This window comes from Solea senegalensis, linkage group LG2 (assembly GCF_019176455.1).
Source record: "Solea senegalensis isolate Sse05_10M linkage group LG2, IFAPA_SoseM_1, whole genome shotgun sequence".
In the NCBI taxonomy this organism is placed as follows: domain Eukaryota; kingdom Metazoa; phylum Chordata; class Actinopteri; order Pleuronectiformes; family Soleidae; genus Solea; species Solea senegalensis.
The window spans coordinates 19,583,678-19,596,012 of NC_058022.1; the positions used below are offsets into that span (position 1 = coordinate 19,583,678).

At 39.4% G+C, this 12,335-nt stretch overlaps 1 protein-coding gene across 1 annotated transcript; it reads left to right on the top strand.

Moving 5' to 3' along the window:
• The first annotated feature begins 435 nt into the window (after positions 1–435).
• Positions 436–11,211, top strand: katnal1 (katanin p60 subunit A-like 1). Its single transcript, XM_044018601.1, has 11 exons — positions 436–635; positions 1,893–2,066; positions 2,786–2,955; positions 3,800–3,968; positions 4,058–4,185; positions 4,289–4,394; positions 6,632–6,790; positions 6,968–7,094; positions 7,185–7,319; positions 8,166–8,292; positions 9,610–11,211. Exons 2-11 carry the CDS (start codon positions 1,896–1,898, stop codon positions 9,806–9,808), a joined length of 1,491 nt encoding a protein of 496 aa, XP_043874536.1. The 5' UTR covers positions 436–635; positions 1,893–1,895; the 3' UTR covers positions 9,809–11,211.
• The last annotated feature ends 1,124 nt before the right edge of the window (positions 11,212–12,335 follow it).

The following is a 12,335-nucleotide window of genomic DNA, read 5'->3' on the forward strand; positions in this document are numbered from 1 at the left end:
ACAACAAATGCATTTAACACTTACAATACTTGCTATTCTATTAGTGTAGTATTCCTGTATAATGTTTAATAAAACAGCAACTTCATCCTACTTTATGTTGAAAAGGCATTCTCACTTAAAAATGTCCATTTATAAAGCTTCCTATATGATCATTTGATCTAGATCAGTTGTCAAATTCAAAATGTCTCTGTCTGAGCACTTCATGTGTTGTTTTACTTTCGACTTGTACTGCCATCCAGTGGTTCATTCACGCATAGCCACAGTTTAGATGGTATGTTTACGAAACCATGTAAACTAGTAATTTGTCCTTCATGATGTCTCTTCCTCTAGATTAAATGTGAAGTAAAATGTTGCGCGTGTATTCCATTTGTAAAATGTACTGTGCTGCTGAAAGAAAGACCATGGCATACTTTGTAAAAGTTGCTTTCTCTTTTACAGCGACCATCTTGATCAATTACAATTTTTCCTTTACGGTGATTGTTTACCAGCTTGCAACAGGTCAGTGAACGCAGCACAGCAGGCGAACGTCAGTATTCCTCTCACACACACGGCGTCTTTCTGCGGCCATGGTAACACTCCTCATCAGCGGACCTCGAACTCAGATAATTAAATAAAACCAAGTGCTTTTCACACAGGTATGACCATTTAGTTTCGCTTCGACATTTAGTTTATGATTACCACTTGTCTATCTGGTCGGTTATTGTTGTTTTTGTTTAGCCGTATATGTATCCAATCCTGTTTAGAGCATTAAGTGACGTTTACATTATTTATTAAAACGACACTGTTTTCTGTGCGCGTGTATGTGACCTAGCAACAGTAAGCTAGCAAAGCTAACGTTAGGGTAACAGACAAGGCAGAGAGGAGGCTAATTTGAATAGTGGCCTGATTTAACAGTCTGGTGTGGTGTCTACTCTGCGATAATAAAAAAAAACCCAATTCAAATCACACTCACATGAAAATTAGATAGCTTAAGCAGCGCCATGCTTTGCCGGGTGTAGCAGGTTCTGTGTATTTGTTTGGTGGAGCCGCATCGTCTTGTCATAAACAGGGTTTACAGCGTGGTTTTGACCTAGATATAGCACGTACTAGGAAAGCAACGCCTGTTTATGTACTTTGGACTTAAGTTGTTAAGAATGTAGAGTTTTAGTGTAATGTCAAACTCCAAATTTGAATTGTAACGTTTGCATTTATTGTATTGCACATAAACGTATATACAATTATTGAAAAAATATTATATAAGGCAATCATAAAGGAAAAATATATACAATGTAAAAAGAATATATACAGAATAGATATAATGAATTGAATGTAATAATATAAAATATAATACTACCACCACTACTACTAATGATAATAATAATAACATTATTATTATTAGTAGTAGTATAATAATAATAAATTATTATTATTATTATTGTTAGTAGTAGTAGTAAAATAACAACAATAATAATAATTGAGATTGATCGTTCATTGATCGAATTTGTTTGAAAAAGGAGACGTCTTTTTGGAAAAATAGAAAAAATTTTCCACATTCAGTTTCCTAATTGTGAAAATGTTCTTGTTTGTTTCCCCCTCAATGACATGACACATGCTTTGTTTTATGGTTTTATTACATTTTATATTTGACGTTTAGGGAAAATACAATGGACATTGTTCACAATATTCTGACATTTTATGGACCAAGCAACTACAAGTAATTAGTCAACCGAGAATCACAATTAGTTGCAGCTGCATTCCAGAACATAGTCTGACAATGGCAGTGTCTATTCAGACTGTTAACATCCGACTATTGCTGTCCATGTAAACATGCAATATATCATCTATGTTTAGAATCACATGTTGCCAACTCACCTGTATGTATTTAATTGTTTGTTTTTTCCCTCAACATTTAGCTAATGTTCATCATGGATTTAGCAGAGATATGTGACAATGCCGAGAGAGGTCGTGAGTATGCTCTACTGGGAAACTATGACTCCTCCATAGTATACTACCAGGGCGTCCTTCAACAAATCGACAAGCACCATCAGTCCCTCAGAGACCCCGCACTCAAAGTTAAATGGCAACAAGTGAGTTCCTTGAATCCCTGACCACTTCTCTCCTACAAATGTCACTGAACTATCTGTAACTTAACTTGATTGTTTCTATTTTCTACTTTCTGCTGTGTCATCTGTGTATAGCACATCAGCTCAGAGGCAAATATTGTAAATTCTTCTTATGTAATTTCAGCATGCTACTATTAGCAAGTGGAAATTAGCCCCATCTTTTCTTTTCTTTGTTTTATTATCTTGGGAAACACAGCAGTGTAGTGGCTATAGCACTGTTGCCTCACAGCAAGAAGTCCCCAGTTCAAATCCCTGTTTGACCGAGGGCCTTTCTGTGTGGAGTTTGTATGTTCTCCCACTGTTCAATAACATGCAGAGGAGAATTGACACTCTAAATTGCCCGTAGGTGTGAGTGTGAGAGCGAATGGTTGTCTTTATATGTTTGCCTTGTGATGAACTGGCAACCTGTCCAGGTTGTACCTCACTTTTTGCCCTATGTCAGCTGGAATTAGGTCAAGGGTCACAGGTGGTGACCCTCATGTGGAGGGTAAAGCAGTAGACAATGGATGAGTGAGTGATTATTATCTTAAAAACACAAAACCTATTTAAAAGCTTTACCATGAGCCCAGATTTCTTTTACTACACACATCAGCAGCTGTTTTCATTGTGGGATGATCTGTGAGGCAGTACTGCTAATTTAATACTCTTATCATTATTATTATTACTCTGTTCTCTGTGTTTAGGTCAGGCAGGAACTCAACGAGGAATATGAGCAGGTGAAAGGCATCATGGGAACACTGGAGAGCCTAAAGTTAGGGAAGCCAGCGGATGCACCTGCACCTTTTGCGCTTCAGTATGACGAGAGACCAGAGGATCCAGTCGTCTGGCCTCCACCCATCCCTGCAGAACACAGGTGTGTGTGTGTGTGTACCTGGTATACTTTATGTTGTGGGGACCTAAATCTGTTTACACAGTCACCTTATGGGGACTTGTTTTCCTTAGTTTCTGGCAGAAGAGATTATTATTGATAGTCTAAGTCTAGGATAATTTTTTCAAGTATCCCACAACACATTATTTATTCAGGAGCAAGAACTCTACAAATCCCCTCAGCTTGTGCGGTTGGGCGGTTTGACCATGAACAAATGCCCCACTCTACTAGATGAGTTCACAAGATGATGTAAGATGGAGAGGAATAATAACAGCTACAACCATAGACCTGTGGACATAGTTTTCTGGTTTGCCAGTTGAAGCTGACCAGGAAGTAAGATTTTTTTTTTTTTGAATAGTCTCCAGGGGGCGACTCTGCTCTGCAAAAATAATGGAAAAAGGAACCTAATTCTTACTTGGTGTATAATGTCTGTTCACATTTTCCTGAGGAGTTCATAGTCTCAATTGCTATGTTTAGATCTTTGGCGTATTTTGGATAATAGACAATAAAGCACAGCACATATGAGTGGATACGTGTGATTGACAGCTGGTGTCATCCAAAAAGGGTCTGGTTCCAGGAAAACATCTGTAAACTTCCAGCTGCAAAACCTCAACACAGCGCTCTAAACAATGTCAAGGCTTCAAAACAGTTCAGATTCTTATGGGTGGTGTCACTACCAGTTGCCACTTGGCTGCATTGGAGAGGAAGTTTGCCAAAAGACACCTGACAGCAGCTTTAAGATGCCACACCTCCCCCCAGTGCAGATCATCTTACTGTAGGTGTGTCCCGCTCTTACCCATGTATAAAAGCTGTATTTGTTTCACGGTAGGAACCCTGTTGCAGGGAAACGTCCCACTAGTGCAATGAAACAGCAGAGAAGGGACTCTCCAGGTCTCCAGAATCGAGGGGTGGTACCAGGAGGTCGCGGTCAGGCAAACCCTAAACCTGATCGGCCGGGACACAGAGATGCGCGAGGCACAAAGGCCAAAGACGATAAGGTCAGACTGTTGATGATTGGTGGTTGAGTCGATTTTTACATCAACCTGTCCCCTAAAAATATAAAAAATGGTTTTATCAATCTTTTCAGGGAAGGAAAGGAGCTGGAGACTCACCAGGAGATGTCGATCAGAAGAAATTTGATGGCACAGGTTATGACAGTGACCTGGTGGACATGCTGGAGAGAGATATTGTGTCCCGCAACCCTAATGTGCACTGGTATGTCAGCATAAACATTCATTCTTGGCTGCTGCTTTACACTGTCTGCTGCACGGGCTATTTTCTTTGGCACTGCTGACTGAACTATCCTTGTGAACTGTAGGGGGGACATCGCTGATCTGGAGGATGCAAAGAAGCTGCTTAGAGAAGCTGTAGTTTTACCCATGTGGATGCCTGACTTTTTTAAGGGTATTCGTCGACCCTGGAAGGTACAGTCGCTCTCGCAGACACACAGAAATCACATAGACCAATAGAAGAATGCATTAAAGCGGTGAGGCTCTCAAATTATTCTGGAATCAAATTTGGTACAATCTGAATACAACCTGAATTCATGTAGTTGTTGACTTTTGAACATATCAGCCATCTTTGTAGTCTTAACCATGCACACAACACTCCTGAAGCCTATGGTTTTCAGTTCAGATTACTGCCAACTCTAGGTCCAAATGATATTAATAAGAGATATTAATAAGAGACAGTAATATGGTTGCAAATGGGCGGGGAATTCTTGGTAATTTCCAGGAACGTTCCATGGGATTAGGAAATTTATTTCAGGAATTTTGGAAATGTTTGCAACCCTAGACAGTAATGCTTGCAGTTTCACATGAAACACTATATTGAGATTCTGCAATGTGAAAATATAAAATCTGTTGGCAAAAGGACATGGTTTTTAAGGTTGTATCTCATCTAATTTCTGTGTCTACGTTGACCAATAAGGTTTCAGCAGGCTTTAGTTGCTCGCAGTTAAACAGTCCGTGTTGAGCACAGCGGTGGTAGAACACACTAACAGAAATGCATTGGCTTTTTGGCTTTTTAATTGAGCTACTTTAGAGGATAGCCAAACACTTGTTAGTTGTGTGTTAGACCGTTGTGCACAGCAAATTGAAAATGGAAGTTTTGGCCCAGAGATCTACACATGAAGCTCCACAATATTTCTAATAGAATCCTTTCTGTTGTGGTATGTTTTTGTTTTCTGGGGCGAGGATGGTTGTGTCATGCATACAACAGCACAAAACTTTCTCCATTCTAAGATATGAAGTGATGTAGTGTCTCACACACAGTACTATTCCACATTTGACTCTAATACAGTAGTTATTTTGCTGAAATATGTACACAACTTGAATTCTTTCATATGTCATCACTACTAACATCCTTTGTAAATGGGCCTGCTCGACCATGCCTCCTCTCAGTATCTACAGGATTAAAACAGTTTTTTTCTGTTCTGCTCTGAGTCTGATGTCATGTGAAGTCTCTTCCCCTCAGGCCTGCCATGTGAGGACTCATCATTTTGCCACAGCACAGTGCTATCCATTTGTCAGATACATACATACATGCATCACTGACCTGTTTACGCTTTTACTCATTTGAGTGCAGTTTTTCAGATACATTTTTGAGATAAGTGAAAGTGCAGTAAAACTAGGACACAGGTGCACTGGTTTCATTATTTAGTCAAGAAGTCTATGTTGATTGGTTACTACAAACATCGTTCTAGTACATCACATCATACACACTCTGAAATTCTGACAAATTCCCTTTTTCATGTTTTTTTTGTGTTGAAAATGTGTCTGCCCCGTCCTGCTGGGAGAATAAGCCACTGTAGTGTATGAAGGCAGTGGGGATTACATAGTGCCGAACATGTAATCTCCATGGCAACGCACACAAACCAGATGCCAAAATGTTGTACATCAGAGCAGCAGTGATATCTGACTCATGTTAACTGAAGAGATTTGCATCAGGGGTGGCAGCTCTGTCCTGTTCTGTTCTTTATCACTGACATTTAAATGTAATGGGTGTAAATACAGGAACAAAACAACTGCAAATCAGTGTTGCAGCTCTCTCTTAAGCTTTCACGAATCTGTCAAGGCTGTGTGTTGTCGTATATGTCATTATTTTGAGGTTTTAGCTACCAAAGATAATGAAAAATGTGTTCCAGTTGTGTACACTGTCTCTATTTCTGTTGGTTATGGGTGAATACACAGGTACACAAGCAGTAAACACAATAAATAAAGACGTTTCTTTGGTTAAATTATGCAGTGGAAACAAAAAACAACAACAGTGGTATATTTGTGAAATGCAAGAAATTGCATTATTTATCAATATTTTTAAATTCAATCAGCAGAGAATACCTGCCACTGTTATGTCAGATCTGATCAGCTAGGTTTCTGTTGGTTTTCTGTCACATTTGAAAAGATGAATTTCTCAGATTGTGTTATATTCACAATCTCAATTTTCTTTTGTATGTTTATCAACCTTGATCCTTGCTTATCTTACATACTGTTGTTTGCAGGAATACTGAAGTGAATATGCAGTTTTCTGTTACCGGGTTGTCATAGTCACAGTTTCGGACTTTGAAAAGTTGTCGCCACTGCTTATCCACTTAAAGTCCTTTCTGTGTTTGCGTGTGTTTTGTTGAGGCATCTTGGTTTTAACACCAGTGTGTTTGTTTCAGGGTGTGTTAATGGTCGGACCTCCAGGAACAGGAAAGACCCTGTTAGCCAAAGCTGTGGCCACAGAATGTGGAACCACTTTCTTCAACGTGTCCTCCTCCACCCTTACGTCCAAATACAGGGGCGAGTCTGAAAAACTTGTTCGACTGCTGTTCGAAATGGTAAGTATTAATGTGTTTATGCAACATTTTCTCCTACAATTAATCAAAGCCTTGAGTAAGAGTGTGAATCATACAGTACATTTCCTCTTATTTTACATGAGCAGGTAACTTTGGATAAAGGCTATATTCTTTTATTCAGATATTTGTGAGACAACCTTCCTCTTTTTTTCCATTCAGGCCAGGTTTTATGCACCAACAACCATCTTTGTAGATGAGATTGACTCCATATGTGGCAGAAGAGGAACATCAGATGAACATGAAGCCAGCCGTAGGGTCAAATCAGAACTTCTAGTACAGATGGATGGTGAGTAGTGAGTAAGTTATGAAGGAGTTTCCACGGATTCTGCAAAAAAAGTCCACAAATAATTGTATGTTATATGAATTGTGTAATAAGGTGTGGGGGGAGCAGCGGAGAATGATGACCCCTCTAAGATGGTGATGGTTCTTGCGGCCACCAACTTCCCCTGGGACATTGATGAGGCATTACGACGACGCCTTGAGAAGAGGATCTACATCCCCCTGCCCACAGGTAACTTCACCACCCACAGAGTCACAACACAACAAAGTAGAGCAAAGGTCACTGAAGTAGTCTGAAGCATAGATTGTATGTAAAAATGGACATAGTCTTCTGGTTACAAAATTAACTCTCATTGTGCAGGAGTGAGATTCGCAATTTGTCCGGTGCCATGTCAGTTTTTTGAATCTGCAAGTTCACAGATGTCACCTAGCTGTCAATCACAACAGTGTCCACTCACATGTGCCGTGTTTTATCATCAATTTTCCCCCAAACTGGAACAGAATTTACAAAACTGACAGAATGTTATATTTACCATTAACTCCTCAGGAAAATGTTAAAAAAATCAAGTGAGAAGTAGGCTCAATATATATATAATATCTATATATCTATGTCTATATCTATATAGATATATATCTATATCTATATAGATATATATATGTTCTCTGGACTTTGTCTGGGTTAGACTTGTTCACAACAAAACAACAGGTTCCAATGTGACAAGGATGCAGGATACTTGCCCATTCACTTGCTGTTGATGCTCTGGAGTTTCTCCTGCTGTGTTCTCGCCTGAGCTCACACAGACATTCTGCAGAAATTATGCCATGTGGCTGGCAGGAGACTTCTGCAGACATTTGCGTTTTAACACATGCAGCCCCCCTGGAAAGTCTGTGGGGAATCTCTCGAGTTCACTGTGTAACTGAAAGCAGCTTAACAGGCTGCTCAAATCACCCCATCTAAGATAAGAGCATAGAGAATATTGATTGCGACAATGGATGATGATCAATAGTGTTTTATTTACTCAAGGAATGTATTAATACTTAACAACTATCAATCAACTGTTGTGTTGTGTGTCTGCAGCTGTGGGCCGTGCAGAGCTCCTAAAGATCAACCTGAAGGAAGTGGAGGTCGCTGCTGATGTGGATCTGGACGTCATCGCTGAGAAAACGGAGGGCTACTCTGGAGCAGATATCACCAACGTCTGCAGGTGTGTGTTTGTTACTGTCTGTACGCTTCATATTACCATTACCAGAGGAGTGCAATTTTAAAATGCCACCATTATAAAAACAATTTACCACACATATCATAACACGTAGCTAATAGAGCCAGTCTTTGAGGCCGGATGTGCTAAGACGGAAGCAGCGAATGAAAACAGGAGAGCATAATTTGCTTCCTGCTTAGAGCCACCCAACATAATCCCAACACATCCCTTAACCCTAAAACCTCCAGCTGTGGCTGAATGAAGAACCAACCAGCCCTGCAAGCTCGACCCCTACTACCCTCAGACATGCTTACTTCTCTACCAGGTTGTATACACATAATAATATTTTATTTATGGAGTACTTTTTAAGACTCTCATAGACACTTATGGCGTATTTCCACCGACTCTACTTGACATCGGCACGGCACAGCACGGTTTAGGTTGCATCTCCACTTCAAAAAAAGTACCTACTCAACATGGCGTGGTGAGGTGAGTAGAGCCGGTGGAAACGCCATTAAACTGTTAAAATCACAGGTCGGAGGAAGCCAGTAGGAGTGGGCAAGCTGGGTAAGAGTCTGGAAGACAGATCTCAGGAGATGGTTAGGGTGAGCAGAGTGTACTGGAGTTTATTGAGGACTTTGGATGATGAGCCAAAGAGAACATGATTGCAGTAGGAGACAAAACCAAGTACTAAAAAGCCCTGTTTCAAGGACACCTTTTGTATAACAAGGGAAGAAACATGCACAGAGAGAATCTCCCCCACTGATCAATTGGAGCGATTCTTGTACTGGGAAATGATGGAGGCCCACAGCAAATTATGACCACATACTTCATAACAGAGTTTTTATTTAATTTATAATAACTGTAAATGAATATTGTTTTTGTTTTTGTTTTTTAAAAAAAACCTTGCTACTATTCCTTGGTGTCCTTGGTGTAGGCATTCTTTCTACTATAACTATGTTGGCAATGACAGCTATTTTGTGCTGCCCAATTTGTCTCTGCTCATCTCAGTAACCTTGAATTTGTGTGACTATCATCTACACATCACCTGTAACATGTGGGGTTTAATCGCAGCCTCTACTTTATCCCCCTTTTCAGGGGAAAACTCTAAATGTGGAATTCAGAACAATAGAAATACTGTAATCCACGTAGTCTAAAGCTCTTGCTTTATAGTCAGCCATGGAAGATGCTGCAATAGCCACCAAGTGCCAGGGCCGCCCACATGAAACATTAAAGTGATGCATACTCATGTACAGTATGTGTGCCAAGTAACAGCCATTTGTCCTCTGCCCCTTTCTTCTCCCGTCCATACATGTATGTCAGGGATGCATCCATGATGGCAATGCGTCATCGGATCCATGGCCTGGGCTTGGAGGAGATCCAAGCTCTCTCTAAAGATGAGCTGCAGATGCCTGTGACAATGGAGGACTTCACACTCGCACTCAAGAAGATCTCCAAGTCAGTCTCTGCTGCTGACCTGGAAAAGTACGAAGCTTGGATGGCGGAGTTTGGGTCAGTATAGACAAGAAAACCATTTAGAGGAGAACAGACCCTTTAAAGGAGGGCTTGTAAACTCTAGTCCACACGAGAGAACTGGTGCCCATGAGAAAACATAACTTAATCTCCTTTCACTTAATTTCCTTTTGTTGCACCTTTTATACAACTGTCCATGTCGTCCAGCTGCACAGACTTAAATGAGCTGAGCAAGAATTTAAAAATACTAAGAATTAAAGGTACAAAAATGCAAAACTGAGCACCAGACCAAAACAAGAGTATTGCGCAAATGAAAACAAACCATAAATACAGATTTGTGCTATTTTGAATGCATCAAGTTACTTAAAAACCACAAGCAGAACCAGAGGGCTGCCTTCAGCTGGACACTGTGGACTACTTTCTGACATTACTGTATGGCTTGTTACCTGCTGTGTTTAGTGCTGTGTTCAAGTGGAATAAAAAATTATGGAATGGAAACCGTTTACACGATATCCTGAACTCTGAGCTTTCAGAAAACATGTGTGAGTGTTCTAATGGCTTGCCTCTTGAACACAACATGATTATATACTGTCCAGCAGACTGCCTGCCAAAACAGAGGCTTGATGACGTGACATCACTCAATACTCTACTACTATGTACATATTTACATAGTTATTAATTATTGTTTGCTGACATCTTGTGAAGTTTAATGTCGCATATTGCACCTTTAAGTCAGTTTACTTGAAGTCAAGAACACTGTAATAATAAACTCAGGAAAAAGCTAATAATAATAAGTTCATCTTGAGTTTGGATTATTTTTGTTAAGCTATGTTTTTTAGTGTGCAAGGTACACCACACAAAAAAACAATTTAGAGACTCAGTCTCGAAATTACACATTTCTGGTGATCTATCACAATAGTAACATCAAATTCATATTAGTATTTGGCTGCACTTATGACCATGCACAGCATCTGTTTAAGACTGTTTAAAATTGGACTCTCAATGTACATGTACCTGTATTTTTGGTAAAGACTGAAGTAACATAGGAAACGTGTCCATTTGCCTGTTGCACCATCCTAACTGCACATACAGGTGTGTTCAAAATAAACTTAATGTTGGCTGTTGAGGATCTTTACTATTTTACATGTTACTTTTAAGATTTCCTGAGAAGCACTGAGTTGTAAAAGACCTTTTTTATTATAATTGTTTTGAAGATGACGTCCAAATCCCTCACTTGAGCATTACAGAATTGTATCACTATCAATGTCAATTATTCATTTTGTTTGCAATGTGACAAAAATATACAGCTAAGAAATAAAAACGCATGAATATTATAGTCTATAAATAATTTTGCAGCACAGTGAGACCCATAGAATAACATATTGTGTTATCTAATGTATAATGTGTCCTTGTGTGTCTCTGTCAACTAATAAAAGAGGTGATTACAACCTGTCCATTGCCCTCTGTTAATACTGTTTTAGCTGTGGTGAGAGGAATTTCTATTATCTTCTGTTATCTCATGGCTTACATAGAAAAATTAACAAAGGAGAAGGTGCAAACGGCAGAGAGAGAGAGAGAGAGAGAGAGAGCATAATCATGGAAAGAGTTGCAAGTGTGTGTGTACATCCTTTCTGGTATGTGAAGGCCTCTGCAGTTCCGTCATTCTGGAAGGGGAGCCCTCTGTTGCAACCTGCAGTTTGACCAGTAGATGCCACTAGTTCTTACATACTGGACTTGCAAGGTGTCAGTTATCCATTTCCATGTCTGCAGAGGTCCACTAGGATCTGTGTTACATACATTTTATCATCTGCCCATTTCCACTGTCCACTTAGAGTGACTACATATGTACGGTCACTTCCTGGTATTCAATAAGCCAGCACAAATATTTCTGTATTTAGCAACATATTCTAAAATATTCTATCATATACTATATATTTTCCTTACTGCGCCCCCTGTAAATACTTTGAAATACTTTTTTTAACATATCCTTTCTAATTTTTATCGAAGGTATTGGTGCACTGTTTTGTTGTTTCTTCTTTTTTTCATTTTTTTATCTCTTCACTTGCATTACTAGAGCTGTCCTTTAATCTCGTTACACTGTATAATGACAATAAAGGTGATCCTGATCTGATTCTAAAAGTTTCTGTTTTCCCCTCACAAAGCTGAAATTTTAATTTTAGGCCATGTTGAATCCCTCGGGGCTAACTACTAAAACAACTACTAAAAGACAATGTAAATATTGTTGCTCAATAGCAGAAATTTGAATCACTAACATTATGTAACAATGTAACTGACTATGTAAGTCAACCTTTCCCATCCCCCAACTGACACTTAATGCATGAAGTCCACTACATATGTAGTGTATGTATGTGGAGATGGATTGTTTTAAGTTTAATTTTTTTTCTTGGAAAATGGCTTTGCAGGTTTATGAAATAATTCGAATTCAACAAAAGCTATATATGTTGGTATATTTATTTAATTTATTTTGGGTGTGGTGGAGATGGGGGCACCAAATGTCCATCCCCCTCCAAGGGCATTAAAGTGGCTAGGACCGGCCCTGCAGTACAGTATTATTG

What these genes read in the sequence shown, in the direction of transcription:
- katnal1 (XM_044018601.1), top strand. Translation starts at nt 1,896, where the DNA reads ATGTTCATCATGGATTTAGCAGAGATATGTGACAATGCCGAGAGAGGT. An exon ending in CCCATCCCTGCAGAACACAG is followed by an intron (nt 2,956 to 3,799) that starts GTGTGTGTGTGT and finishes GTTTCACGGTAG; the next exon opens with GAACCCTGTTGCAGGGAAAC. An exon ending in TTCGACTGCTGTTCGAAATG is followed by an intron (nt 6,791 to 6,967) that starts GTAAGTATTAAT and finishes TTTTCCATTCAG; the next exon opens with GCCAGGTTTTATGCACCAAC.